Source organism: Ursus americanus, chromosome 14, assembly GCF_024610735.1.
Source record: "Ursus americanus isolate L20-20 chromosome 14, mUrsAme1.1.p, whole genome shotgun sequence".
Classification (NCBI taxonomy): Eukaryota; Metazoa; Chordata; class Mammalia; order Carnivora; family Ursidae; genus Ursus; species Ursus americanus.
Window position 1 is genome coordinate 42,217,680 of NC_142140.1, and position 25,302 is coordinate 42,242,981.

The following is a 25,302-nucleotide window of genomic DNA, read 5'->3' on the forward strand; positions in this document are numbered from 1 at the left end:
GCAAACATTTTTCCTCCTCGACTATAGTTTTGAAACCACTGGAGAGGAGTCCTGAAAGTAGCCAGGGCTTGTCTTCTACGTTAAAATAGCTCTCCAATGAATCATTTATTGTTTCGTTCACTGCCCCTACAAATAACTGTGTAGAAGCTAGAGAAATGTGCCCTGGGGCCAGAAATCATTTGCGGTCTTTGTTAGACCTAGAAGGAAACATTTCTCGTGTTATCTTTTCTCTCTATCCCAAGGGGAACACTTCCTTTGAAAAACTGAAACTTTTCTTTCCTTTTTTTTTTTTTAAAGTAGGCTCCATGCCCAACATGGGGCTTGAACTCACGATCCCAAGATCAAGAGTCGCACGCTTCACCAACTGAGCCAGCTGGCGCCCCGAAAACCATACACTTTTATATGTTTATATCAAGGAGTTAAACTGAATTTATTTAAACAAATATTCACTGAGAATGTACAATGTCCAGGATACTGTCACGGCAATAGGACACAATTCCCATCCTCAGGGGTAATTTTTATCTGGTGAGGTAAAGAAGTTTCCACAGAGAAGAAATGCAAAGCAGAACGGTAAATTCTTTAACCCAAGGCACAAACATTTCGACTGCAGATTAATGCTGTTAATGTGTTCACTTCTTCTGATGCAGGTCAGTTTATTTTTAACACGAAGGGTTCTGGGACTAATGAGAAGAAAATGATTTTAAGCATTTAATTTGTAAACTGAATGCACTCTCTGTACAGTAGACCCTTAATGTGTGTGTGCCTGCAGAGAGAGAGGGAGCAGGTCTGAGCGTGGGGTGAAGGGAGGGGGCGTCTGGGTGGCTCAGTTGGTTAAGTGTCTGCCTTTGGCTTAGCTCACGATCTCAGGGTCCTGGGATCGAGTCCTGTGTCAGGTTCCCTGCTCAACGGGGAGTCTGCTTCTCCCTCTCCCTCTGCTCCCCCCTTGCTTGTGCGTTGTCTCTCTCTCGCTCGCTCTCTTTCTCAAATAAATTAATAAAATCTTTAAAAAAATATTTTTGTGGAATGTCACAGGATGAATCTGAAATTCATATGGAAGGACAGAGGTCCAATCACAGCCAAGATACTCCTAAAGAAAAAGAACAGAGGAAGGACGACCCTTACCAAACCGTAAGACTTGTAAAACTAAAATAACAAAGCCGGGAAATAACTATCAGAGCAAAAAGCAAACAGACCAACAGACAGAATAAAGCTCCTATAAACAGGCCTTTTGCATATATACAAAAACCTGACTGTGATAGGAGAGAGCACTAAAGATCCATGAGGAAATGCACGGACTGGCCCATTAATGGTACGGACACACTAAAGGCAACAGCCATAAAGGAAAAGATTATTAAAACTTATTGTGTTAAGAGTTTCTGCGCATCAAAAGACACCATAAAAGTAAGAGAAACTAAGAACTGGGAAAAATGTTTGCCATACATATAGCTGGAAAAGGAGGAGCAACCAGAATATTTTAAAAATTCCTACAATCAAGGGGCGCCTGGGTAGCTCAGTCAGTGAAGCATCCGACTCTCGATCTCAGCTCAGGTCTTGATCTCAAGATCGTGAGTTCAAGCCCCACGCTGGGCTCCATGTTGAGTGTGAAGCCTACTTAAAAAAAAAAAAATTCCTACAATCACTCTAAGCAACCCAGAAAAGAAGGGTGAAGGACACAAATAGGGATTTAATGGAAGAGAAAGCACAGAGGTCCCTAAACATATTAAAAACATGCTAAACATCATTAAGTGAGCAGTGTCTTTCAATTCAAACATAAGCCACCAACTGACCCATGACATAAGCAGCGCGGACGTGATGAAGACGTGTGGGGATGGGAACCCCCATCTCTGCTGGTATGAGTGTAGGTGTTTTTGTTTGTTTTGCTTTTTTTTTGGTATGAGAACGCTCATACAGTTTGGTTCATCACTGCACAAAACACTCCAACAACCATTAATGGCACTGTGGACACAGAAATCGAGTTCCGCACTAGACATTCCACTCCACGTGACGGAATGCCCTACAGCGGTGAAACGGGAACAGGACATAATGCTACGCACCAATATGGATGAATCCCTAAAAATGCTGAGTGGGGAAGCAAGAGAGAGTATGCGAAATATGATGCCACTTACGTAAAGTTCAAACGCAAGAAAACCAAACAATACATCCTGTTTAAAAATATAGAGAGGTGATACATTTATACAGAAAATTAATAGTTCAGGATTTTAGGACAGGGGTTGGCTGGGGGAGGGGCGGCGGGTAGGGAGATGGTCTGACTGGATAGGGGACTGGGTATTCTAAGGAACCTGTAATACTCTTTCTTAAACTGAGAAGGGGGTACAGAGATGTTCACTTTATTCTTTAAATTGTATGAGACATTAAATATACCACATAAATATATATACACGTATATATATAATATATACAAATATATATGCAAATATATGTATATATTTATATTATATATTATATTAATATATTAAATATTAATATATAATAGAATGTATTGAATATATTATATATGCAAACATATATTTGCATATATATTTATGTATGTATATATTTACATGGTGTATTTCACGGGGAAAAAGCGTGCACAGACACCTTTCTGATCATAATGGTGAACAGGTTACAGGCCAACAGGAAGAACATGTATCAATGGATTTACAGTGTGATTCCCCAGCTTTAATCCATTACCTATTTCAGCAGAATGATCTATCAAGGCAGGATTCAATCAAGCTTAGACAAAGAGCTTGCATCGCGCGGCCAGAGGATACACACGACCTCAAACGAGAAGCCGTAAAAAGCCCTACAATGTGATGATGAACTGCTTCTCTCGGCCTCAGAAGTCAAAATCTCCATTAATTAACTCAGCTAAACAGACAAGAGCTGAAAGCTCTGACAAGAGCCAGACTCTACGAGGGCCCGCCATCATCACACGCCGGAACTACGATTAAGTAACAGACACGCGCTTCAAACGGCTCAGGCCGACAGTGACCGCGAAAGGACGCTTGAGAAACGGAAGTCTTCCACTGCACGTGTTTCCCTTGCTCCGGAGGAACGGACACCTGCCTGCAGCTGTCGTTCACGGAACTGAATTCTTCTGCCGAGCGGTATTAAGCGCTCACCTGTGTTTGACCATTTTTTGATCGTGGCAGAAATGACTGAAGAATCTCGCGTAGAACAAATGCATGACGGCGTGTTCCTTCCCTCCGATGTACAAATCTACAGGCATCCAGTAATCTGCCAAGGCTGCGTTAAAAGGGCTGCAAGACAGAGAAATGGTCATTTTTTTTACAAACCCGCTTTGCCACAAGAGCACAAATTAGATAGACCTACTACAACTCGCATATGCCCCGAGACAAATGTAGCCCGAGAAAAACAGTGATTTTTCTTTTTAAAATATAATAAGAGAAATGCTGACATAATAAAACAGAAAAAAAAGTCAGGACGGTGTGAAATTATGAAATTTGTAAAAGCTGTTTCAGAAGCCATTACTGACATTTTAACAAATGCCATTTTCATGTCAAATGAGGACAAAAGGAAAACACACAGCAGCATTAAAAAAGGTATTTCTGTGCAAAAGGTATTTCCGTAAGATGTGTATCTGAGTATCTGGATTTCTATTTTAATTTTTATTATGATTAGGCAAATCGGGATTTGTGAGTTCTCACCAATAGGGGGCAATGTGGCTTTTACAAAGGAGATGAACACGCAGCCACTAAATATTCATTTTAAAACAAAATTCCAGCTTATTTTTAACAGCAGCCTTAAAATGTGGATAGTCAGCAAGAGCCCTGTATACAGTCTGCTGCGCGCAAGGAGCGTATCAGGGTAACGCACACAAAAATCCCCGACGTCTGCCTCTCACCTCACAGATACTGTCAGCGACAGAAATCCTACGACAAAGGCTTCCTCAGACTGCCTGGTCCTAAAGGATGCTGCGGAGTAAAGGAAACACCGCTGCCCTCTAGTCTCTGGCTGGGACTCTTAAGAGGGGAGTCTGAGTGTGCAGAAGTGTGTGTGTGTGTGTGTGTGTGTGTGTGTGTGTGCACGCACGTGTTGTGGGGAGGGGAGCAGAGCCGGTTGAGCTCCTTCAATCTCAGGAGAATGTGCTTCCTCGAGATCGTCCAATGAAGTAAACCTCTGCCTTTGGAGGATTTGTATTCCATGGTTTCAAAGACTCGGAAATTCTCTTCCCTACATCTCAAGGCACTTCTTTTTCCCAGCCTGGACTGGGCTCAGGCGGCCAGCAAGCAGGGAGGCCTGGCCCACCGCCCTGCATTTGCATCGTAATGGAGCTTGCTTTTCTCCAGTCACTAGGCCGGAATTCTGGTAAAATTAAAACAATGGTTTTTTTCCCTTGGTGAACGAGGGTTCCTCAGAAAAATCCAACTTCGAATCCAAGGGACGGAAAAGAAAGGGAGGTCAAGGGGGGGGCGGTGCTCATCCTGAAAGCAAGTGCGGGCTGCATTTCCACGTGGAAGGTGGCTGTTGCTCGGATCCACAGTTTACCTGAGAACCAAACAAGGAGAACTCGAGCTGGTGCCGAAACCAGCAGCTGCCTTTTATGAGGCAAAAGATGTGCTAAGTGGTACTCCCAGATGGGAGGCTGTGAAGGCCTCAGACGTCTCTCTCCCGGTCCAGGGTCCATCCGTGATGGAGAGCCGCCATCATCTGTGAGAAGAGCTTCCTTTGAAGCATTCTGACAGGTAGGTCCTGATTGCCTTCTGAGCAGCTGATGCTGAACGAAGGCACTGACAGCCCCTTCTAGAAGGAACCGTCAGAGGACGGGACATGAACGACAGAAATCACAGGGCTGCAGGGCAGGAGTCTGGCAGGGGGGAGGGCAGGAGCGCTCATCTCACTGGAAATGTATTAGTTTACAACCACTGAAGAGAAAAGGGGGGGCATTTTTATACGTGGACTTCAGGGTTTGAGGGCAATGGTTCTCCTATGGACGAGAGCAAACGAGCAAGGTCTTTGAAGCACATGGTGGCCGTTTTCCTGAGCTCTGTGATTGCTTTCTTGTGCTCATTCTCTTTACCCCTCTCCCTACGGCCCTCTTCCCCTTATTCACATGTTTACCTTTGTCTAAGAAACCTGCCCATGGCTGAAAACTCAGATTGTGCTGAGAGCTCTGTTGTTTCAACACTGGTCCCCCGCCCCCACCTTCATGAGCACCCCCCCACCTCCCCCCACCTTCGCCACTCGGAATTCTGTAGCTGTTTCTTTGGGCAACTATACTCTTTATTGATTTATCAATTTTAGAAATTACTGCGTGTATGTGACAAGAGGCAATGCTTCCTAGCTCCCTCACGCTCCCTACTTCCTTCCCTCCCATCATTTTTGTCTGTTAAGTAAACCGCATTACGACTTTATAACCCCATAAATGCAGTTCACCACAGGGCCACGAAGGGGATTACGACAACGGCATTTTCTTCCTTCTTCGGTTTTTTATTTTCCTCGTACTTGGGATTTGCCTGGCTGTGAAGCATCTAATTTGATAATCTGACACACTCCCTTAGGAAGGCCTGTTTCAAGGGGCACGGCTGACCAGCTGTTTCCAGCTGCGGTGCCCTTGGGAACCCCTCAGTGTCCCTGCCAGCCCCTACTCTCCCAGAGGAAGGGGACCCGAGCAGAGGCACCTTTGCCGTACCTGGGAATCTCTGCTGGACAAGCGGTGCTCGGGGCTTCCCGTCGGCCCAGCTGAGACTTCCTCAGAGCTGCACTGTGGTCTGAGACTCTTCTGATCCAACCCTCCTTCCTTCCCCCCTACTCGCTTCTCAGATGTGGGACCTGCACGGTGGTCTAAGGGCTCTTCCCACCAACGCCTGCTCCCTCCCCCCATCCTTTCGGGCGCTGCCCCCGGGAAATCGCTCACATACAGAATTCTGTCTGGGTGTCTGCTTCTCGAAGAACCCACACTGACAGACGCTCGAAGGACGCAGCAAGGCCTTACCTCTGAGTATTCTGTGGGTCGGTGTATCTGAAGTAGTACCAAGCAGAATCGACAAAGGTATCCATCGTGTCTGTCTCTCTCTTGGCGGCTCCCCTGCACCTACGGAATAAAGGAAGTTCATCAACTGGATTCTTCGGTTTTAATGCAGTGCTCCACCGGCTTTTGAGAAAGCGATGGCAATTCAGTATCCGTTTAGAATGTCACAAGAACCATGCCTCATCATGGATTCAGAGAACGCTCTCCTTTTGTGTTCTTAGTACAGGATATTTTAAGGAAATTTACAAACAAAAATTTAAATCTTCAAAAATTAAAAGCCTTATTCTCCACTGGGCTGAATTTTACCTGGTAGAAAAATCTAACAACCTAAGTGGATAAGCCAGGAGTGTCTCCCTTACATGTTAACTTCTATTTTAGGCATGTCAAGATGCCTTCAGCCAACGCCTGCTTTGTGATACCTAAGAAGCAATTCAATTTACGAAGAGAAGCTGAAAACCAAATGGAGACGTTGTGCTAAAGGATGAACCTGGGTTTTCTCTATCTCTGCAAGGGCTGGGGGTGCAGAAATCGAAACCCATTAGGGTGACCTTGGGAAGAGACGTCACCTTGGGGGCCGTGGTGTGCTGGGGCCAACCCATAGCGGCTTTTGAGAATCAACGGTTGGCACCTCTTCCCAACGCAGTGACAAGTGATGCCAAGTTCGCAGCCTGAAAGTAGCCCTTGGTGGAAGTATGTATACTACAGAAATCGACAAACACCACCAGTTGGGCTCCCCTCCAACGTACCCGCCGCCGAAGGACACGATACAGAAGGGTGAAGATAGCCCCACTGTTCCAGAAAGCAAACGAAGCGAGATGCCTGATGTGTGAAGAGCTGAAAAGAAAAAGGGATTCTCATGTTCAGGACGGGGATGCCTTGGGGAGGACTAAGGTTCCGGAAGGGCCCAAGTGCTGAACCGGTTCCGAAGCACGTGTCCAGTGTGATGGGCCTGTGGGACGGCACGAACTGGGTGCAAAAAACCCCACAACTTCTAGGAACCCAAGAGAGGGTGCTGTTAGTCAAGCCTAGCCTAGGAGGGGCCCACCCCCCTGAGGACTCCTCAAGGCCTGGAGCAGCACTGCATGCAACGAGCCAGCGACTATCAGCTACTGACAGCTGACGCTGACGGGGCCCTTTGGGGCAATGAGAACAAGCTGGAGAAGACGGTTCTGCCTCCAGGTTCTCCCTCTTGAGCCTTGGAAGAGGGACCAACCGCCCTTCTAAATGCTGCCCTTCTGGCAGTCTCAGTCCTTGGGGGTTCTGGGAGATTTTGAGGAGGGACACAAGGAGCCCCAAGAGAAACGGATGAATCTTCTGCTAATTTTGCGCGCAAGGGCAAGAGTCTGCTTTTAATTTAAAAATAAAAGAAGGCCTGCATTTATATCTTGCATCTGGGAAGCAGTTCATACTGGCTTTACAAATCGTACCGAAGGAAAGAGCCACCCCCTGCCACCTCCCACTTATTAAATAGACGTGGCCGAGCAGAGACACAGGAGCCCCAGATCCTTGGGGCCCTGGGACTCACAGGGGCCTCCCTCTGGGAGCAGTGGTGGTCCCTGGGATTGGGGGCAGATGTTGATGGGAGAGAGCCCGAGGGAATCCTGTTTCCTACCACCCAGGGCTGCTACAAGACACTGATCTCCACAGTGCATCTCTAAATTAAAGGCAGATCTTTTTATGGGGAGAGCAATCAGCCAGAACACAGACACTATTTCGGGAAATAATTACAAGATAAAGGTTACTTCTTCCTCACCATCGGGGCAAGGTGTACAAGTCAGGATGAAAATGCAGGGCCCAATGATCAAAGGAGTCACGTCTGCCTGCAAATTGCCATGCTGATTTTCTTTGTAATGGTCACGTGGGACTTGAGGACAACCAACGCGTCTTATTGCTGCCACTAAAGGCTGGTTACGTGGCACAGGCTACTTGGTAAGTGGAAGGGACAGGTGATGGTGACAGGGACAACAGTATGATCATCCTTAGCTCCAACGGTACGAACAGTAAGAGTGGGAGCGAATAGTAAGAGTGGGTGCAGGCGCTGAGCCAAACGCTTCCCCAGCATTCTCTCCTTTAATCCCCAGGAACTCTGGGATTTTGAGGTAGATACTATGCATGTCCCCATTTTGCAGATGAGTAACTAAAATTCAGAGAGGTTAAGAAATCCACCCAAGGTCTTAGAGCTCAGGAACAAGAAATCCACATCTGTTGGGCTCTGCAACCCTGCCTGGCCATGCTGGTTCCGTGACTGTCAGTCCTGGACACTCATTAGAGTCAGCCAGGGAGCCTTGACCAACACCACGGCCTGGGCTCTGCCCTCCAGGAATCCGCAGCCAGGGTCGGAAGCCTTATCCCCACCAGACGGTCCCTGGGGAGTTGATCTGGTGTGCTGAAGGCCACCAACGTCTCTGGCAGGGAAGCCCTTGTGTCACTCCTTGTTAATAAAGAGGGCATGCTATTTTCTCCTGGAGCCCACGATTCTACCCTGCAAAGGCCAGAGTTCCCTCTGTTCCCGCCCAGAAGCCCCATCTCAAATCTTTAAAACCACCTGGGTGAGAACCTGGGAGGATTACGGTAACACTTCCATTTACTGGATGGTTTGTTAGGCGACACTGTGCAGGATTGCGGGTGTTAATTCTGGTCTTCTGAGCAGCCCTTTGAGGGGGTTATTTTAGTTTCCGATAAGAAAATCGAAGCTCAGAGAAGTTATGTGACTTTCCCAAGGTCACACAGCCAGGGCCACGATTCGAATCCATTATTGTCTGACTCCCCAGCTTGGCCAAGCAACCACTAGGGTTACCTGATTACCAACCTCGTGACTCAGCTCTGTACCAGCAGAGGACCAAATTATTTTAACATCCTCGTCGTGATCGACAAGGCAGAGACAAATGGCTTCTCCACAGAAGGAAGCAGGAAGACGCTGGAGCTGGGCTTCATTATTTATTTGTTTAATCAGCTGGTATGGTATCCCAAAAATCATTTGAGATACACCAGTGAACTAACAGTAAAATACAATCCTACTTCCAAAACGAGAAGACGTTCCTGTGTCTTAAAGAATGAAACCCCTGCACACACACCTGCCCCCGGAGCTACCATTCTGCAGCGTGTGTAAAAATCTCCACTGTTATCAGTGACTAGTAGGAAAACAAAGGCGGAAAACATTTTTCTCTCATCTCCAAGAAGCTCTCTGGAATATGAAATGGAAGAAAGTGGTCTTTTACAAAGTCACGATGAAAACATGTAGCTTTCCATCGGATGGCAGGTGTTTCTGGTAAAGATGTGAGTGGACAGAATGACCCAGGGTGTTCTTTCCAGTCTGGTGGGAGCGCTGGAAAAAGGGAGCAGAGAGCCTGAAACTCCAGTGGGGTGCTGGGGCCACAGACGACGCCACGGCTGGGGATGCAGTTCCTTACCTAGGACAGGCACAGTTCACCCACTCCGAAGCCGCGGCCAGCGGGGAGCCTCCCCTGCCGGTGAAAGATGTGATGCGGGGCAAGGTCACGGGCAAATCCTGCAGTGGCACGGGCACGGGGCCGCAGGCCGGGCAGTGGACCACGGGGATGGGCGTGCCCCAGTACCGCTGTCGCGAAATCAGCCAGTCCTTCAGTTTGTTGCTTGTCACGTCTCCACCTACCCCCTTCCTCCGGGCTTGCTGAGTCAAGGCTAGAAACGCATCCTGCCGGCTCATGCCTGTGAACTGCGAGGGAAAGGAGAGAGATCCTAGGCTTCCTTCCACAAGGACAAGCTGTCACCCGCCACCGCAGCACCTCCCCCTCCCCAAGACTGCTGTTTTTATGTGTAGTCTGTGCAGAGCCGTGTGGTGACTTCATGAACCCCAGGTGCCTTCACCTCTGTGGCCCCCTCCTCCTTAGGATAGCTTGGTTTTTTTTAAATAAAGATTTTTATTTATTTGAGAGAAAGAGAGAACGAGCGGGGGGGGGGGGGCAGTGGGAGAGAGAGAGAGAAGCAGATTTCCTACTGAGCAGGGAGCCCGAGGCAGGGCCCAATCCCAGGACCCCAGGACCATGGCCTGAGCCGAAGGCAGACCAACGCTTAATGACTGAGCCACCCAGGCGCCCCATCCTTAGGAAGTATTAAAATTATGTTTTATAACTATACTGAAAGAAGAACATTATTTTGACCCTAAAAATTCACTTTTTTCCCCTCTGATTTCAGAAGAAATTAACATTTCTTCGGGGACCCCCTAAAAGTACCATGAGCCCGAGGAACTGTGTCCGCCGTGTCTCACGGGCAAACCAGTCCTGGTTCTGCGGCTCTCCTTATCACCTGAGCCCCGAGACAGCACAGGGTCTGCCAGCACTGAGCTGCCAGCAAAGAGCTGCATGGTATGTACTTCTAATGACGAGTCCCCTGTTGGGGGAAAAAAAATAATCCAGAAAAGAAAATTCAATATCCTAATGTAGAAGTAATTCAGGCAAGCAGGGCAATGAACTGGGGCCACAGCTGGAGGGACCCGAACCACTCCTTTTACATTTAAATGCTCCCATTTTATAGAGAGCAGAGCACGACGCTGAAAGTAGGAAAAAGCAATTCTCTCTTCGCCCAACGCTTTTCAGAGAACCAAGCTAATGATGAGAATGGAGCCAGCATGGAACGCCAGTGGGGGATCGTGGGTACCCTGGAACTGGTTCACTGCGGACGGACTGCATCCCTACTACGTGCCAGGCTTCGGCGAGGCGTTGGGGGCACAAAGATAAAGATGCTCTGCCCCTTGCCCCCTGTCCACAAGGAGCTGACGGTCACAAGGCATAAAGACCTAAGTACAGTGATGTTTACCCAAAGCAGCCCCCTCCCTGGGGTCTGCAGTGTCTTCTGACGTACACACAGAGCTTGCTACCAAGGAAGCACGCACCCCCTGGGAGGCATCTTCGATGCTCCGCACTCCCGCCTTCGCGTAATTACGGGGCACGTGGTCGCAAGCTCTCTAGAAAGACTGCCTTCTCCCTGGATCACTGTGTCCACATTCCAGAAGCTCACAGATGACAGGAGCCCCTTACCACCTGTTCTCCTTCCATCCACTGGAAGAAGTCCTTACCCTGGACATTCAGTCGAGAGCCAGGGGAGGATTGAACAGACCACCTGAAGCCCTCTGAGGAAGCCCGGGAGCACAATTAACGTCAGTCCTATACGAAGGAGAGGGCAGCTCTCTGGGCACTTCAGAAGCCGACTTCTGGCCACGAGTGTCCCCTTTCTTGCGCTGCAGAGAGAGATCGAGGGCTCCCTAACAGGCGCCTTGGCAGCTCCACCTCCAGCGAGGCTCCAACACAGTCTAAAGGAGGGTTTAGGGTTCAACAGCTCAGAGCATCTTACTACCCTTTACGTCGTGAGGGCACAAACGTGAGGTCAGGAAACGCTGTCACTCAGGGAAGGAAAAAAACCTGGCCATCCTCTTTTATTTTTTATATCGATCTATATACATATCTGTAACATATCCTCTAGCCACGTGATCCCAAACCTGAAAATCCTGGATCCTCAGGTCTAATTGAATCAGGATCACCCAGGCTTGGGCCGGTGAGGCCTATGTTCCTGGTCCAGGGACCAGACTTTGAGTAGCAAGGTTGTGGGCCAGCGATTCTCAACATGTGGCTCCTCAATCAGCAGCAGCACCTGAACACTTGTCAGAAATGCATGTTCCTGGGTTCTACCTGGGGCTGCCGAATGAGAATCCCCAGTGGGGGGCGAGGCACTGTGTGTGTGTGTGTGTGAACAAGGCACCGGTCGATTCTGGGGTGTGCTTAGGTTTGAGAAGCACCGTCTCTGCTGTTTCCCATTCACCCCTCACCCTACCCCTTCCATCATACTTCCTGGCCTGGGTCAAGAGCAACGCTGAGGTCAAGTCCTGCCTCTCCTGCCATCCACCACCTGGCAAGAGAGAACCTGGCCCAAATAAACATGATTCAAGTTTAGTGTTCATTTCTATACATGAGTTCAAACTGAGGCGGAAACAAGTCCGTCATCTGGGGAGAACAGAAATCTCTAGGAAGAACAGCCAATTCCAGTCACCCTCCCAAGGAACTCGTTTTCCTGGAAGAGGGAATTTTTTTTTTTTCCAGGCAGAAGATTCCCAAAATAAAGTGACTGTGATAACCATACTATTCTAGGAATGGGCTTGACTTAGAGTTGATCAATTTCTAGATCTTGAAAAGGAATATTGTTCTGTTTTCATAGATTACGAAACAAGGCTGCAAGATCGTGAGGCTTGGGGATGAGCGAAATGGCAGGTTGTAATCTGGACCTGAAGGAAAATGTCTCATCAAAGCCGGGTCAAGGTCATGATCTGAGAAGCTGTTAGGCCCGTGGCACGGGGAACCAACCTCGGCAGAGCTGCTCATCCTCTCTGTGCCATCCGGCAACGTTTCAATGACTTCGGAGTAGGGGAGGCCCAGGGTTTGGGCTAAGGTGGTGTCCTCTGGGCTGGTGCTCGGAATGCCTATTCAGAGGGGAAGAAACACAGAACACCTTCTTTGCAAATACCCAAGTCACAAAATAACTGACAGCCCTGACACTCGGCTTTAGTTTCCTAAGGGACACGCTCTTTTAGCTACAAAAGTTGTAAAAATGCAGCGCATTCCTTGGGAAAATGGAGAACAGTCTTGGAGAGACCCCCCGCCCCCGCCCCTCATACAACCAGTTTACTTTACCACGTCGGCATGATTTCCTTTAAGTCTTTATCCTGTGCTTCATTTCTTTTTTTAAAAAAGAATCATGATTCTAAAATATACGATTTGGGGTGCTTTTTGTCACTGAAACCGTGAATCGCCAGCATCTGGACAAGCCTCTTGTCTGAATTCCCTCAGAGACCAAGGACAGCGGCGTTCTCTTGAGAAGCAGGGCTGACTGCTCCAGCATTTCCTGGCACCCTAGAAAAATCCACGCGGTCCCGAAGTGGAAAGCTGGCAACTATGGTTCTTCACGCTATGGTTTGTTCCCAAAGGCAATGGTACATGCATTCCGAATAGAAATTTATTCTTCAGCCCACACGTGCCCTTGAGACGGGAGTTGAGCATTAAGTAAATCGCTCATCCAGAAGGCCAAGGTCGACTGTCTTGGCTTCAATTATTCGTCAAAACAAGCTTGTTGGCGGCTGGGTCTGCAGGGCAGACTTTCTCAATCTCGGCACGACTGGCACCCTGGACTTCATTGTGAGGCTGGCCTGAGCATTGCCAAGATGCTGGGCTGCGCCCCTGGTCTCTGCCAGTAGCGCTCCCCGGAAGTGACGGAAAAATGGCTGAAAAATTGCCAAATGCCCCCTGGTGGCAAAATTGCCCCTGGTGGAGGACCCCTGCTGCAGGGTCAGCTGTCAAGACTGCTGACGTCCCTGCAGACACAACACGTCACATGGCCACCGAGCAGGAAGACTAAGGACAACTCACAAAGTGCTTAAGTCAGATTTCCGCGAACAACCTCTTTGGAACACTGCCCTAGGAGGGTGATTTCATGTTTGGGAGACATGTTCTAAAGCTCCTTGGCAAGATGGAAAGCTCCATGGTATAATGGAAAGTTCTGTGGCGTTCCAGCTGAGATTACTGACCAAAAAAAAAAAAAAAAAAAAAAGTATCTAACAAGGCAAATAAATGTTCGGAGTGGACTTGAAGGATATGGAAGGGTGAGGACAAATGGCAAGCAGTATTACTGGAAAGTGCCCATGGTCAAGAAGGGAAGAGTCATTCACTGCGTCCCCACAGCGTATGGTTTGGAGTAACCAGGAGAAATGTTTGAACGGAGACACTGTGGTCAGAAAATTTATTTGGCCACATAAAGAATGCTGTGGACCACAGTGTGGGTTACGTGGGGCTCAGCAGGATGTGAACTCTCTGTAACGTGCGGGTGGGATGGCAAAAACTCTGCTTTATCTCTTTTTTATTTCTTTTGCTTGTTCTTGGAAGTCAAGAGGCAGTAAACTTAGAAAATGTTAATAATGTAACTGTGGGAAGTCAAGACCACAGGGAAAATTATTTCCATGCACATCCCAAAAAAATCAGATTTTTTTCCTTTCAGAATTTTCAATATTATGCCAGTAATTTGACTCGAAATACACCCCCCCCCAAAAGCAAAAAGCCACATCAATAACAGCTTCCTGTATTGCTCTCTTGGCTGGCTGTACTAATGAGTCTAATTATAAAATACAGAAAAATAACAGAAGGAATTATTTCGGGGCACCTGGGTGGTTGGTGAAGCGTCTGCCTTCAGCTCAGGTCATGATCCCAGGGTCCTGGGATCGAGTCCCGTATCAGGCTCCCTGCTCAGTGGGGAGCCTGCTTCTCCCTCTGTCTGTTGCTCCCCCTGCTTATGTTTTTTTTTCTCTCTCTCTCTGTCTAATAAATAAATAAAATCTTTTTTTTTAAAAAAAGTAGGAATTATTTCCCTGAAGCAACACCCTTTCTAGGTTTAAATGGTCAGAAGGGAATGACCTGAATGGCTTAATATTCATCTTCTGTTTGGATGTTTCTTCAAATCACTTTGTCAAAAACTCATCTGGGTATCGGGAGGGAAAACACGATTTTGGTAAGAAATGCTGTTTCTTCTGGGTGCCAGGAAATCAAGAGTGCGGAAGGAACTTTCTCTGCAGGCTTTTGGCATTTTGAGACTGGTTGGGATCTGCAGTGGGAAGCTGGGGAAGAGGGGTGCTCGGGTCTATCCGAAGGGCGGATCTTGGATGGGCTGTCGTTAGTTCTCATCCTCGGTTCGCCCCTGGTCTCTGCCAGGTGACAACACCTCAGAACTCCCAGGATGAGCAAGGCTGCAGAGGACATCCAATGCGCAACTCTAAATGTGCCTTCCACTTGACTTCTGTGTCACGGTCCTTTCCCTAGAGGCCTCGAGTTCAGCCCGGGGCGCCTGGCGGCTCAGCCGTTAAGCGTCTGCCTTCGGCTCAGGTCATGATCCCAGGGTCCTAGGATGGAGCCCTGCATCGGGCTCCCTGCTCAGCGGGGAGTCTGCTTCTCCCTCTCACACTCCCCTTGCTTATGTTCCCTCTCTCACTGTCTCTCTCTCTGTCAAATAAATAAATAAAATCTTTAAAAAACAAAAAAACCCAAAAAACCCCAGCCCAGTCCATCACTTGTGCTCAGAATCCCCATCTCTGCAGTTCTGTTGGTCCTACGAGCTCGGAAATCAGATTTCATCCAAGTTGTACTGTTCCCCGTATCATACATACGAGTCTCACCAACTAGCTCTACTGGCCCGATTCGTGGGCCACTTTTTATTATTCTCAAGAGCAACTAGCAAGCTGTGGTATACTGGGTATGTTTTCAAAATGTACCTCTTAAACAGGGAATGGCTCAACGAAGGGGCCTATCATGTTCCCAAAGAGGCAGAACAGACTGTGGACTCAGCAGTGAGCCCTTGTGGTTGACAGCAACAGGCTGGTATTTTGATCTGAAGCCTGCTGAGTATATTATCCTGATTATGTTTTAACAGCTACTTACCTATTTTGGAATCCAGAGAGCCCTCCAAGTCAGCTTTGGCCAAGATAACGACAGGGACCTCCTGCTGGGTAAGCATGTTCATAGCCGTCACGGGCGTGAGGCAATCTGAAAATGAGAGCGAGTGACAGCTGGGGTACTAACACCATCTGAGTCTCAGAGGAGACAAGTGAGAAAAATAAGCACGAGAACTTCTGTGTTTTGTGCTAATTGTTAAAGAATCTGTTCTTTGAAGGCATTAATGGATAATTCACACCAGTAGAAAATCAAAAGATTAAGCAAATACGCAAAAATGGTCGTCTATGCTCAGAACCAAAGAAGTGAAATGGCATTTTTACTTTACAGATGGTAAAGATGGTCCCGCCACCCCCTTTTCCTTTTGAAAAATACCTCAAATGTACAGAAGAATAAGCAACACAAAAATCTATGATGACTAAGGAGATGTCTGGGATTCCAAATCCCAACACCTGAAGATGGAAATGGATAGGAGAGTAGAGAATAACTAAGCAGAGAGCAGGAGAGTTCTGGACACACAAAGACGGGACAGTTCTTCCCACCTACCCTTTTTTAGGAGATAGTGGAGGATGTGTTCCAGCAAAACAAAGGGGTAAATAAAGAAAGAGACAGAAATGGGATCTAGAAAACAGAGAACCTAACAAAAGAAAGAGGGTCAGGACAGTCTCAGAACAAAGATGGAGGGAAGCCATAGGACAGCAGATGGGCAGCAGAGGCCTGGAGAGTGACCAGGCCAGGCCTGTGTAGGACAGAGGGCCCAGGAAGCATCGTCAGGGGAAAAAGGAGGATAAATACATTATCCAACAGGTTGGAATATGTAGAAAACTGTATTGAGAGGAGTTTTAAAGAGCCTCTGGGAAGGTGTGGGAAGACTTGGTAATTCAAAGAACATAGAGCAACTTGAAAAAAAAAAAAAAGGACATCATTAACTTCAGGCAAAACAGAAAGTATATTACCAAAAGGAAAATGTAATCATAGTACACTTGGCTCAGTTGTGAACAATATTTATGTGGTCATAATAAAATACTTAATTGACTATCTACAGGAATGGAAGCATGAGGACCCAAACACAGTTCCAAAGGAAGAAGGGATGAAAGGGGTAAACAATTAGTGAGTTCACTTAAGCTTACTGCAACATAAGCAACTGACAATAGTTATAATTTGTGAACTCTTACTATTTATATTTGCCATATTTTATGACTTCATATAATTATCCAAAATACATTTTACAAACCCCAAAGTTAAAATATGCCCAGGAAGTAAGATGTATTCTTTTCAAAGAGGAAAAGATAGGCTCTGTAGGCATCTAAGCCAGCTCTTCTCTTCTTTCACGTGGCAGGGGTCAGGAAGTACAAGACAGGTTACAGTGTGGACAGCATTACATGTAACCCAAATGGGTCTCTGGGGCAGAGGTTCAGGAGTACCCATGGTACCAAGACTGGGAAGCACCTGCTGCCCTGAGCTGCCTAACGGCTGACACTATCCAAATGGAGACCCATACTTCTGATTCCGTACTGCCCCTTCTCAAAGATGACGTGTACGTGTGCAAAGTCTGCAATTATGATAAAATGTGAGGAGGAGGATGGAAGATGAGGGGAGGTGGTGCACGAGTAAAAGTTGCAGGGTAATGTCGAGAACTGAGAGGGAACAGGGTAGGCATATTATCCAGACACATGGAGGTCTGGACCATAGAAACAACTGTGGAACAGACAGACAGTCTACCCCAGACCTGCCTCGCCTTCTGATTCAGCAACAGAACGCTTAGCTGGACACGCGTCTGCATAGCTCACAACAGTACCACTTAGCCTCCCTTGCACTAGGTATGGCCTTGGGGTACGTGCAGAAGCAACTTCTAGGGCATGCTCTCAGAGGGAAGGAGCATGACCTTTTTTCCCTGCTTCTGACTTACTGCAACACAAAGTGTAGAACATCTCAGAACACACAGGTAAGGGCAAGACCCTTGAAGGACACAGTGGGGAGGCAGAAAGAGCCTTGGCCATGACTGACTCACAGAGCAGACTTGTCATACTTGCTTTGAGATTCATGTGGGCAAGAAATAAACTGTCTTTTTAAGTCACTGTGTTTTCAGGACTCTGTTGCAGCCACCAAACTTATACCCTAAGTAACACATACCTAAAATGATTCAAAGTGGCTGGGTAAGGAAGCTCCTGCTATTTCTAATACTCTTTGACCTTTCATGTGATATACACATATCACTTGGATCTTACAAAACACAAGTTAATTTTTAAAAAGAGAAACGGAAATTAAAGTAATCTTGAAGTACTATCATTTTACACCTGAAAAGTTAGCAAAAACTTTTAGAGGGGTACCACCAATGTTTGCGAAGTTGCACTGAAATTTGTGTATCATTGGATACGGCACTCTAAACCGATTATAGCCCTTTCAGAAGCCGATAAAAGCAACCTGTAACAAGAACTAGAAAAATGTTCATAGCCTGTGACCAAGTAAATCCCATTCTGGGGAATGTCTCCTAAGGAAGTAATTCTAATGAAGAAAAGAGCTACGTGGAAATAAATGTTGATAGCAGTTTGTCCATAACAGCCCCGAACATGAAAAGGCCAAACATTCAATATGATAGGGAAGACTGAGGATATTTGGTACCTTGAGTTTATGGAATATTATGTACGGATTAAAAAAAAATTATGAAGCCTGCCTAAAAACAAAGAAAAAAAATCCACTTTCTGAAATCATATTACATGAAGACCAAAACATAAAGACAGAAGCTGTCTGATCTTTAAGATCCATTTCTGTGGGAACATGAATTAAAAAGTAAGATGACCACATGCTGCGGCACCTGGGGGGCTCAGTCGGTTGAGCATCCAACTCTTGGTTTCATCTCAAGTCATGGTCTTGGGGTCATGGGCTCGAGCCCTACACTGGGCTCTATGCTCAGCAAGGAGTCTGCTTAAGATTCTTTCCCTCTCCCTCTCCCTCCTCCCCGCCCCTCCCCCTGCTCACATGTGCTCTCTCTCGCTCTCTCTCTCAAATAAAGTAATTTTTTAAAAAGGTAATATGACCACACGCAAAAGAATGAAGGTGGACCCCTACCTTTGCTGTATATAAAAATTAATTCAAAAATGGACTAAGGACCTAGATGTAAGATAGAAAATGAAAAGACAACCCACAGAGCTGGAGAACATTTCTGTAAATCATGCACCTGATAAGGGACTTGTGTCTAGAAAATGTAAAGAACTATTAAAAATCAACAACAGAAAGACAACTCAATTCAAAAATGGGCAGAGGGTCTGAACAGACATATCTCCAAAGAAGATACACGCGTGGCCCATAAGCACGTGCAAAAATGCTCAGCATTACCAGCCACTGGGTAAATGCAAATCAAACCCACAATGAGACACCACGCCCCCCCCCATGATCATCATCAGAAAGACAGACAATAACAAGGGCTGGCGAAGACAGAGAGAAATCGGAGCCCTCGTACACTGCTGATGTGAATGTGAAACGGTGCAGCTGCTGCGGGAAACTCCGATACTTCCTCGACCAGTTCAACACAGAGCTACCCTATGACCCAGCAAGTCCACTCCTAGATACATACGCTGGGAAAGGACAGCATATGTCCACACCGACATCTGCACGTATGTTCACAGCAGCACCACTCACAGTAGCTGGAAAGTAGCTGGAATGTCCACAAACTGATGAATGGATGAATAAAACGCGGACTATTATTCTGGAATAAAAGGGAATAAAGTGCTGAAAGAGGCTACACATGGATGAGCCTTGAAAACATTATACAAAGTGGAAGAAGCCAGTGACAAAAGGAAAAAGACTGCATGATTCCATTTAGATGAATGTCCAGAATCGGCAAATCTACGGACAGAGCAGACTAGTGGCTGTCTAGCGCTGGGGAAACAGTGGGGACAGGGTATGGGATCTCTTTGGGGGTGACAAAAATGTTCTAAAACTGTGCATAATTCTGCAGATAGACTAACAACCCCTGAATTACCCCCTTAAAATTAGGGGTGAATTTCCTGGTATGTGAATTATATTTATATTATAAAGTCATTCTAAGAAAAATCTAAAAAAAAAAATGTAGAGTACTACATGAAACAAGTGGGTTGGATTTAGGCTTTGGGTTTTTTGTGGGTTTTTTTTTTTTTTTCCACCTCCAAGTTCTAGTAGGACAGTTTTCCATTAGAAAAAAAATCCATCTACGCATTTAAATATCAGCAGATCAGTAATGAATACACAGCAGCATGTTGCACGCCTGCTCACGTGGCCAAAATCCATGTCTCAGAAAGGACAAGACTAAGATTGGAAGTTCTTGACCACACCGAGAGCTCTCTGTATTTCTGCTCAGTCAGGTCCTGGCAGCGGGAGGCAGGACGCAAGGAGGCCGTGGAGAAATCTGACGTGACCGAGGCATTTCCTACTGTTACGCCAATATGTTAGCACAGAGGAAACACTCTGGGCCCCACGGTGCCCTCCGCCCTCAGGGCCCCATAGCAGAGCAGGCAGGTCTCTCGTGCCCTCTGGAAAAACCAAACAGATAGCTTTCATTGAGTCATCAGCAAAGCCGCTTTCGGGGCAGGAGTACTCTGTGCCAACAGGGTTGTGTGGTCAAGGAAGTGTGGAAAGTACCACGTGACCTGCTCTCGGAGACAGTCGCCATGAGCAACAGCGAGGCAAAGGTTCTGAGAAGTCCAGGAGCAAAGAAACCTGTTCGTCTTCGTTTCTCCTGGGTTATGTGAGCGCAAAAGCTCTTCCCTGCACAGAACATCTGTTAGCATGTGCTCGAAGGATGGTAGAGGGAACGGTGTGATTAAAGAACAGACTGTAACCTACAGGATCCCATCCCCACACACATACGAAGCAGAAAGGGGGGCAGGACAAGAGCAAGTGATTATTTAATGTTCTGGGGCTCCTGGGGAGATGGGGCTCTTGCTCTCTGATGTGGCAATAACGATGGGGTTCTGAAGTGCCCTTTCGGGAGACCTCACTTACACTTTTGGCAAAAAATGCCTTGTGGAGACCACAGGTGACTCAGAGCTGAAATGTGTGGTTCCAAAGCCTCAGGGTTTGAATATTATTTTAATATCAGAAATGTAAGAAAAGACGCCAAGAAAAAGAACAGCTTCTAGAACTCTGATGATATTTCCCTATTGATGCTTTTTATGGTTTCTAGCTCCCATCAAGTCAGAGCTTACATAACACGACTTAAGTCAGAGGCGGTCAGCTGAGAGAAGGAGGCAATGTGAAGGATAGAAATAAGCTCAGTTTGAAGAACTCTTTGGGGAAGCACCTGACTTTTCGCTCCCTTAAAGGAATCTATGCCAAATTACATGATGCTGAGCACAACACAGCACTTGTCGTCAACAACATCAGCAACCTAGTTGGCCCAGCCAGAAATCAGGGTGGTGTCCCCGGAGCCTCTGCCCTTGCTGCCTTCCAGAAACTTCTGAGAGCTGCTCCAGCCCCTCCATTCTGACAACCGCTGTTCTCCTGTCTTCGCCGTCTCTTAACTCATGGTTTGCTGGTCCTCCTGCCTGCCCTCTGCCAAGCATGACCCCCCCCCCCCCCATCCGCCTGTGTCATCCTCTTCCTCCTCTGGGCCCCTCAAGGCTCCTTCTGTACCCACAGGGCCCCCACAATTGCCCTGCCCACTCGGCTAGGAAAGCCAAACTCACAAAGGTGAAGTGACCTTCCTTAAGTCACAGGAAGGCCCTGGGACCAGAACCTTGGCCATCTTGTGTGCACACAGGAGCTGACAAGCAGAAATCAACTTCGAGGCTGCAGGAACCCATGTTTGAGAATTTAAACCTGCAAGTGATACGGTCCATCCCAACCTTGTGCTGCCCTGATGTTCAGTGGTCACTAGTCACCCACAAAATCTGACCCTGGAGGAAAAAAATCAAGCCGCCTGATTGGAGCCAGTCGGCAATGGTAAATGACAACCTCGATACCACGCTCGGGTTTAAAATGTAACCTCCAAGGCCAAAGAAGGCATACATCCATATTCATATGGTGATTTTAATTCAGTTTTAAGAAAAACTGCATTACCAAGGCACCCTATTGGCCTTACGTAACTCATGCCACATGTCAAAATCCAGAGACTTGACGTGCAAATTAATCTTGAGACTTTGAATAAGTTGACATCTGCAAAAAGACTATTTCTACTCTGAAAATTAGAATTGGAAAATATAGAGCCAAGTGTAATGTTCCATTTGGAATTATTTCAGAGATTATTAAAAAGAGGCGAGAACGAAACTGGCGAGCCCTTCAGCGCCAAAATGAAACGACGGGACAAGTCAGAGGTGCCGATGCCCCAGACGATCATGAAAACATCGCTCTTCGCATCTGCTAAAATCATGTCATTTCTTACATATCAAAATGTTTGGCATTTAAAAAGTGCCTTTCATGTCAGGAACCCCATCTCTCACCATGTACGATCCCAGGAAGCCCCTGTTAATATCCCCTCTTTTTAATTTGTGTCCCCAGATTAACTGTAAGAAAACAAAATCTAAGGGCTTGGATGTTTACATTTTTTAGTTTTTCGATTTTAGATACTCTTCAACCATCACAGCCCACGAGGAATTTCAAAATGCTCATGAGAGTAAACACTATGAGTTTTCTCTTTCAACCAAACGGTTGAAAAGAATCCAGGTTTTCTTTTGAGCGGGTGGGAAAATAAAACGGACAGCTACACTGGACACCGCGCCGGAATGTTAACACCAGGCTTTCTTCTGTTTCAATACATAACAACAGGAAAGGGCGGCAAGTGCTAACTGTGGGCCAGAGTGAGTCACACACGCGTCTGGCTCTCCTCCGTCACGGCTTCCACCGGAAGGCAGGACCGGGTCGGGTCCTCTGCGCATCCCCGAGCGCTCAGCACACAGGAGGCTCTTCCTAAGTGCTCACTGATCTGAACCTGGCTTCGGTGCTGGAAGTCAGCAATTAAAAGTCTTCAGCAGAGGTAAGTTGGGATGACATTGTCTATCTTTCCAGCCTGATATCAGGAAACCTTTCATTCTGGTTATTTTAAGAATAGCAATTAAAAAAAAAAAAAAAAAAACACCTTTACATCACCACGCACACCATTTTTGTTAGTCAAATAATTCAAACAGACCCCGCTAATTCAGACTGTGTTCTCTGGGTTGAAATTTATAGTCTGTGAAAAGAGAATAAGGATGAGATTTTTACAGAAATAGTTACATTTCTCCAGAGACCTTCTTCTTCTTCTTCTTTTTTTTTGGTTGAAGATTGATTTATTTATTTGAGAGAGAGAGAGAGAGCGTGCGCGCAAGTGCACGAGCAGGAGGGGCAGAGGGAGAGGGAAAGTCTCAAGCAGACTGTGCTGAGTGCGGAGCCCAACATGGGGGTCAATCTCACGACCCTGAGCGGAACCCAAGAGGCGGACATTTGACCGACTGTGCCACCCAGACACCCCATCCAGAGACCTACTTCTGATTGATGGGGGACTTCCTTTTGCCTGCCCAGGGTCCATACTGCCTTCCTCTGGTAAGAGCCTCTGAGTGTTTCGGGGAGCGGCCCCTCCTCACTGGTTCTAGTCTTGGTGGTCTAACAAGGAAGGAGTCCCACCTTCCCTTGCCCAAGAAAAAGGCCACGGGCCTCAGTTATACCATCCAGACACCTCTCCCTACAACAGGAATCTTAGACCAAGTGCCCCCAGCACTGAGGACAAGGTGACAGCAGATTCTCTCCGTCAGTGGCACTCAAGAAACTGTCTGTTAGTTCCTGCTGCCAAAACCCCACGGCTGCCTGATCCAAGTCCTCTTCCAGACTGTTTCCTGCTAGTCAGCAAGCTTTCCACAGCCTCCAGGAGGTTCCCTTTGTCCTCTGGGTTGGCCAGGGATGCGTTCTGTTGCTTGCAACCACAGAACGCTGACTAACGCACAGGCACTCCCCAAATCCTCGCTGACCAGTAACCCCTGCTGTGCCCATTCCAGGTCGACTTGATCCACCGATCGAGGGCCTGTGCCGAGCAGCGCCCTGTTCAGCCGCTCAGATGACTGGGGATTCTTTAAAATAATAGGATGAAGCTGTCGAAAATGCTTCCTCTGAGACTCACTGGCCTCCTCCTGGTCGCCATCATCAGGATAGTCTTATCTGACGATGGAATTCTAAATTAAGCAGAAGATGCTATTCCTGTCAGCAAGAGCTTTAAGTCTAGATTGCATTTAAAGAGAAAGAGCTGAGCTTTGGGTCAGAAACTCAAGAAGCTGACAAACTAGTCACTCAACGCGAAACCGGGGTCGCAACATTTTCAAAGAGCTCGTTTATCCTGTTTGAAAATTAAAAAACTAACAAGTCAGGCTCAGGCGAAGAACAAATCACACAGGATGACATATGGGAAAGGACCATGACCCCGGGAAGCGCTCGCTGTCCAACCACAATGCGTAATCCCTGTGTTAGCCCGAACTCGCCAGCTCACCTTTGCCAGGAACGAGCGTCTTCCGGAAGGTTTCCTTCAGAGAGCTGTGCCCGTGTAAGAGTCTGTGGCTGGGAGAGATGGCCACGTGGGAGGTGCCGTAAATGGCCTCGGGGGTGGCCGTGTAGGAGGTCAGCTTTTCTCCTGTGACTTGACCATCCACCTGGCAGGTAAAAGCAGAGCCATTTCATTCCTCAGGGCTCCTTCAGGACTGTTGTGGTCCCGGACCACATCCCCTCCTCCCTCCCCTCCTCAAGCCCAAACACCAGGGACAGTTTCTGGCTGCGGCCCCAAGGATGTGGGGCCCTGAGATCGCCCCTAGCAGGGACAGAGACGGGCGAGAGAGAAGGGGATCACCATTCCTCTTTGAGAAGCCTGGTGTCCACCACCAGGCATACTTGGCAGCCCCGTATCGAAGATTGTCAAAGCATGCTCAGAAAGACACCTCTCCCATTTTCCTGGCTCCTTTGTTCACGAATCAAAAATAACTATCAACGTTATTTTGTTTCTGTCCTGACAAAGGAGCTATACTTTCCTCCAGGATTTAAGGTATAGTTAAAAAAAAAAGAAGAGAAGAAAGGCATATGCTTTTCTAACCAGAAAAACCACCACTGAGGCTAAAACCATTCTGAAGAGGAAAGAGAGGACACCTGAGGTCACGACTGAGTGTGTTCCTAGGGCTGGTTACATGCCTTTCAAAGAAGAGGCATACATTAGGCATCAACTGAATGATAATTATATGACAGACACCGAGGGAACAGATGCTCCTTCCTTCACACATTCATTCAGCTGTGTTCACAGCGGGCCAATGACATGCAAGTCGACACTGTGGCCGGAGTATGAGTCAGGGGTCCCCTGTGGAGCCAGATTTAGAGCCCCAGAGGCCCAAACACATGGTCCTGCACCTGCCGGACTGAGAATTCCCTCCCCTGAGACATCTCATTTTCAGGTGGGTCCAGGAACGGAGACAGAAACATTTTCATAACAAAATGTTGGGGAAGGGAGAGAACATGGAAGCCATTCCATGTACAGCAGCTGAATGGCTCAGAGACCCACCGCCTTCACCCTGGCTGAGAAGCAAAGGCCTTTCGACACGGGGACCCGACCTAGTCTAGTGCACAGGACCCCGAAAGAGATGGTCCAGGGAGTCTGAACCAAAGTCGCAGCTGGACTGAATTTCAGAAATCACACCACCTTCTCAGGAAAGTGGTGACAGAATTTGGTCATTTCAGGATTTGGTTTTCAAAGGTTTCAAAGTCCCCGCTCCTTCATGGAGGGCTTCCCGTGTCTGCAGTTGGAAGGAGGGGGATCACTTTTGTGAGGAGACGGCAGAGGGAAGCGCAAGCTCTGTGACAAGTAGCGGGTGCTCAGCAGACACCAGCATGGCTATCAGTAGGAAGAGTCTAGAAAAGTAGGTCAACTCGGTC

General features: G+C 47.3%; 1 protein-coding gene across 2 annotated transcripts in view; it reads right to left on the reverse strand.

Annotated features, from left to right (window-relative positions):
- The window catches only part of LARS2 (leucyl-tRNA synthetase 2, mitochondrial), a 143,753-nt gene that overhangs the window by 35,160 nt on the left and 83,291 nt on the right, over positions 1-25,302 (reverse strand). For both annotated transcript variants that reach the window (XM_045778885.2, XM_087867111.1), the window contains 6 exons: positions 23,879-24,038; positions 15,439-15,543; positions 12,325-12,440; positions 9,403-9,686; positions 5,957-6,055; positions 3,123-3,260 (listed from right to left, as the gene is read on the reverse strand). In XM_045778885.2, coding sequence (XP_045634841.2) covers positions 3,123-3,260; positions 5,957-6,055; positions 9,403-9,686; positions 12,325-12,440; positions 15,439-15,543; positions 23,879-24,038 — 902 coding nt within the window. The remainder of the gene's footprint in view (positions 1-3,122; positions 3,261-5,956; positions 6,056-9,402; positions 9,687-12,324; positions 12,441-15,438; positions 15,544-23,878; positions 24,039-25,302) is intronic.